General features: G+C 47.2%; 1 protein-coding gene across 1 annotated transcript in view; it reads right to left on the bottom strand.

Moving 5' to 3' along the window:
* LOC108502965 (craniofacial development protein 2-like) overlaps nt 1–2,918 on the bottom strand; it is a gene marked incomplete at its 5' end in the record, with an annotated part of 6,186 nt that extends 3,268 nt beyond the window's left edge. The window contains one exon of the mRNA XM_017826460.1: nt 2,193–2,918. Coding sequence (XP_017681949.1) covers nt 2,193–2,918 — 726 coding nt within the window. The remainder of the gene's footprint in view (nt 1–2,192) is intronic.
* Between the last annotated feature and the right edge of the window lie 790 nt (nt 2,919–3,708).

Raw genomic sequence — 3,708 nt, 5'->3', positions numbered from 1 at the left:
GGCTCCTCTCTTGCGGCAGCCAGTGGCAAGTTCACCATAAAGCAGGATCTTAGGAAGGCAGTGGTCCTTCATCCTAGAGATGTGCGCTGCCCAACGCAGCTGTGTTCTCAGCAACACGGCCTCAATACTTGTGATGTGACTGCTGCTTGTTCTAGAACAGATGTATTGGTCACATAATCTGACCAGTGGATGTTCAGGATTGAATGGAGACAGCGTTGATGGAAGCAGTCTAGGAGTCCCAGGTGGTGGCGGTAGATGACCCAAGATTCAGATCCATATAAGAGAGTAGACAGAACTATGGCTCTGTAAACACTGATCTTTGTGCTTTTCTTCAGGTGTTTGTTTCACCAAACTCTTTTATGAAGCTTTCCGAAAGCACTATATGCCTTTGCTAACCTGTTACCTATCTCCCCATCAATCTTACCATCCGAGGAGATGAGGCTACTTAGGTAATTAAACTGCAGGACTGATTTGAGTTCAGATTGGCCAATGGTGATGTGGGGATGATGGGGGACTTCCTGAGGTGCCGGTTGATGGAGAACTTCTGTCTTCTTTAAGCTGACTTCCATTCCAAAGAGCTCAGCAGTGTCTGCAAAGCAGGATGTTAAACGCCGTAGAGCTGCTTCTGTGTGGGCAACAAGGGCGTCATCGTCAGCATAAAGCAGCTTCCGGACAAGATGATTTAAGGTCTTGGTGTGGGCCTTCAGTTGCCTTAGGTTGAATAGGCTTCCATCAGTACGGTATCGAATGTAGATACTGTCCTGATCCTTGAGGTCTGCCGTGGCCCTTTGGAGCATCATGCTGAAAAAGAGTGTGAATAGGATAGGAGCGAGAACGCAGCCTTGTTTCACGCCATTCTTTATTAGAAAGGGCTCAGAAAGTGTGTTGCCATATCTGAGTTGGCCGTGCTGATCCTTATGGAGTGAGATGATCATTTTGAGGAACTTGGGGGGACAACCTAAACGTTCCAAAATCTGCCACAGACCTCTTCTGCTCACAGTATCGAAAGCTGTGGTGAGGTCGACAAAGGTTACATAGAGACCTTTGTTCTGTTTCCTACACTTCTCTTGCAGTTGTCTGAGAACAAATACCATGTCTGTGGTACTCCTGTTGGCTCTGAAACCACACTGACTTTCAGGTAGAATTTCTTCAGCTATAGCAGGTATTAGTCTTTTCAAGACTATTCTTGCCAGGATTTTGCCAGCAATGGAGAGCAGAGTAATACCATGGTAATTTGAGCAATCTGATTTAATACCTTTCTTCTTATACAAAGTGATGATGACTGCATCATGAAGGTCTGATGGTAGTTCACCTAGTTCCCAACAGTGCACCACAAACTCGTGAAATTTGGTATGGAGTGCGAGGCCCCCATGTTTCCAGACTTCAGGTGGAATTCCATCAATCCCAGCTGCCTTGCCGATTTTCATCTGCTGTATGGCCTTGAGGGTTTCTTCTAAAGTGGGGGCAGTATCCAATTCATACTTTACCGGTTGTTGCGTGACGGACTGAATTGCTGAGTCTTGGACTACAGGATTGGTACTGAAGAGAGTCTGAAAGTGTTCAGACCATCGATTCAAAATGGAGGTTTTATCTGTTAGAAGCGTTTGACCATCTGCGCTGAGTAGAGGGCTTTGTGCCTGGTATGTAGGCCCATATGCTGTTTTCAGGGCCTCATAGAATCCTCTGTGATCACTTGTATCTGCACATAATTAAATTTTTACAGCTAGATTGATCCACCACTTGTTCTGGATGTCACGGAGTTTCTGTTGGATCTTGCTGCATGCAAGACGAAAGGCTGTTTTTCTTGCGTGACAGGATGGCAGTGCAAGGTGTGCTTGGTGGGCTGTTCTCTTCTTCCTCAACAATTCCTGGATCTCTTGATTGTTTTCATCAAACCAGTCCTTGTTCTTCTTGAGGGAGAACCCCAAGGATTCTTCAGAGGATTTCAGGATGCTGTTTTTACTATCGTGCCAAATTGATTCAGGGGAGGAATCTGCAGAATCTGTGGAATGGTTTTTGAACCTAGTTTGAAGGTTTTCCTGGAATTTCTCTCTTACTGTGGCTGATTGGAGATTGTTAACTTGGAGTCTTCTCCTTGGGATACTGTGCCTTTTGGGTTTGAATGTGAGATTGAAGTTGAGTTTACAGCGCACAAGCTGATGGTCTGTTTGGCATTCTGTGCTGGGCATCACGCCGGTATGGAGGACATCGCGGACATCTTTTCGTCGCACCAAGACATAATCGATGAGGTACCAATGCTTAGATCTGGGGTGCATCCAGGTTGTCTTCAGACTATCTTTCTGCTGGAAGATAATATTAGTGACAGTGAGCTGTTGCTCCGCACAGAATTCTAGCAGAAGTTGACCATTATCGTTGCAGTTTCCAACACCATGCTTGCCTAATATTCCTTTCCAGGCTTCAAAATTCTTACCTACTCTGGCGTTGAAATCACCAAGGATAATGATCTTATCATCTGCAGGCACCTTTTGGGTAAGGCGGCGCAGGTCGGTGTAAAATTTATCTTTTTTGGCAGGGTCGGCTTGGAGAGTTGGGGCATATATACTAAAGAGGACAACGTGTTGATTGTCGTGGAGTGGAAGGCGCAGGGAGATAATGCGGTCAGAGTGACCTGTCGGCAGATTTTTGAGTTTGGGAAGAATAGAGTTTTTAATCATGAAGCCGACACCTGAGAGATGTTTTTCGGTTCTGGGCTTGCCTGACCAAAAGAGTGTGTAACCGGCACCATGTTCTCTGAGGCTTCCTTCCTCGTGAAGGCAAACTTCACTGAAAGCAGCAATGTCGATGTTGAGACGAGCCAGTTCATGGGCAATTAGGGCAGAACGTTGGTCAGGACATCCGCTACCCGCAGAATCGAGCATGGTTCTGATGTTCCAACATGCTAGAGTTAATTTAGGTACACCTTTGGAGGCAGGTGCATGCCTTTGTCTTTTGATCTTTGTGCGACCACATTGGAAGAAGATGCCCGTTGGCCTGCGGTTAACCAACCGGGTGAAAGTGGAGATGAGCTTTGTTTAGGCCACATTTTCTAGGCCCCTCTCCGGGTGGAGCAAGCAGTGCTGTCCTTGAAAAGTCTGCTTGGTCGTTCAGGGTGCTGCCCCAAGAGACTGTCATCTCCAGTCAGTCTCAAATGACCAATATCCTGAACCTCCTGCATGCAGGGTTGAGTCTGAGGCTCCCAGTGCACCTTTCACCTGCCGTTTCGACCCTCGCCCGTCGCTACAGGACTTTTTGCATGTGGGTAAAGCCTTCAAGCCTGTGCAATGGATTTTTAGGTGAGATGCAGTATGCGCGGAACTGAACCCACCCTTTAATCCTGAGGTTCATCTGCCAGGGCCGAGCGAGCTTGGACGGTGGCAGTGAGGTCCTCAGGACGTAGGTTTGATTAGAGTGACCTTCTCTTAGATGGATGGCTTTACGGGGCTAAGCGAGCTCCATCTGCCCGGGTTTGGGATTAGAGTTGTCCTTCTAGGATGACTGCCAGAAGGCTAACGAGCTCATCCTGCCCACGGATGTATTGTGTCTGACCCTGCTGTTTTGACCTGTCTGGCATGGGCGACCCTACTGAAGGCATGTACCATCGCCAGCAACCACATAGGGGCACACAGGCTAGAACGGTCAGAACGGTTTGGGCAAGTCTTACATTTTCTACTTTACTATCACCTATTTATATACAATCATAAGGAGATA

This window comes from Lepidothrix coronata, unplaced genomic scaffold, assembly GCF_001604755.1.
Source record: "Lepidothrix coronata isolate B3197 unplaced genomic scaffold, Lepidothrix_coronata-1.0 Scaffold127, whole genome shotgun sequence".
NCBI lineage: Eukaryota > Metazoa > Chordata > Aves > Passeriformes > Pipridae > Lepidothrix > Lepidothrix coronata.
This window is presented reverse-complemented; position numbering and strand designations above follow the sequence as displayed.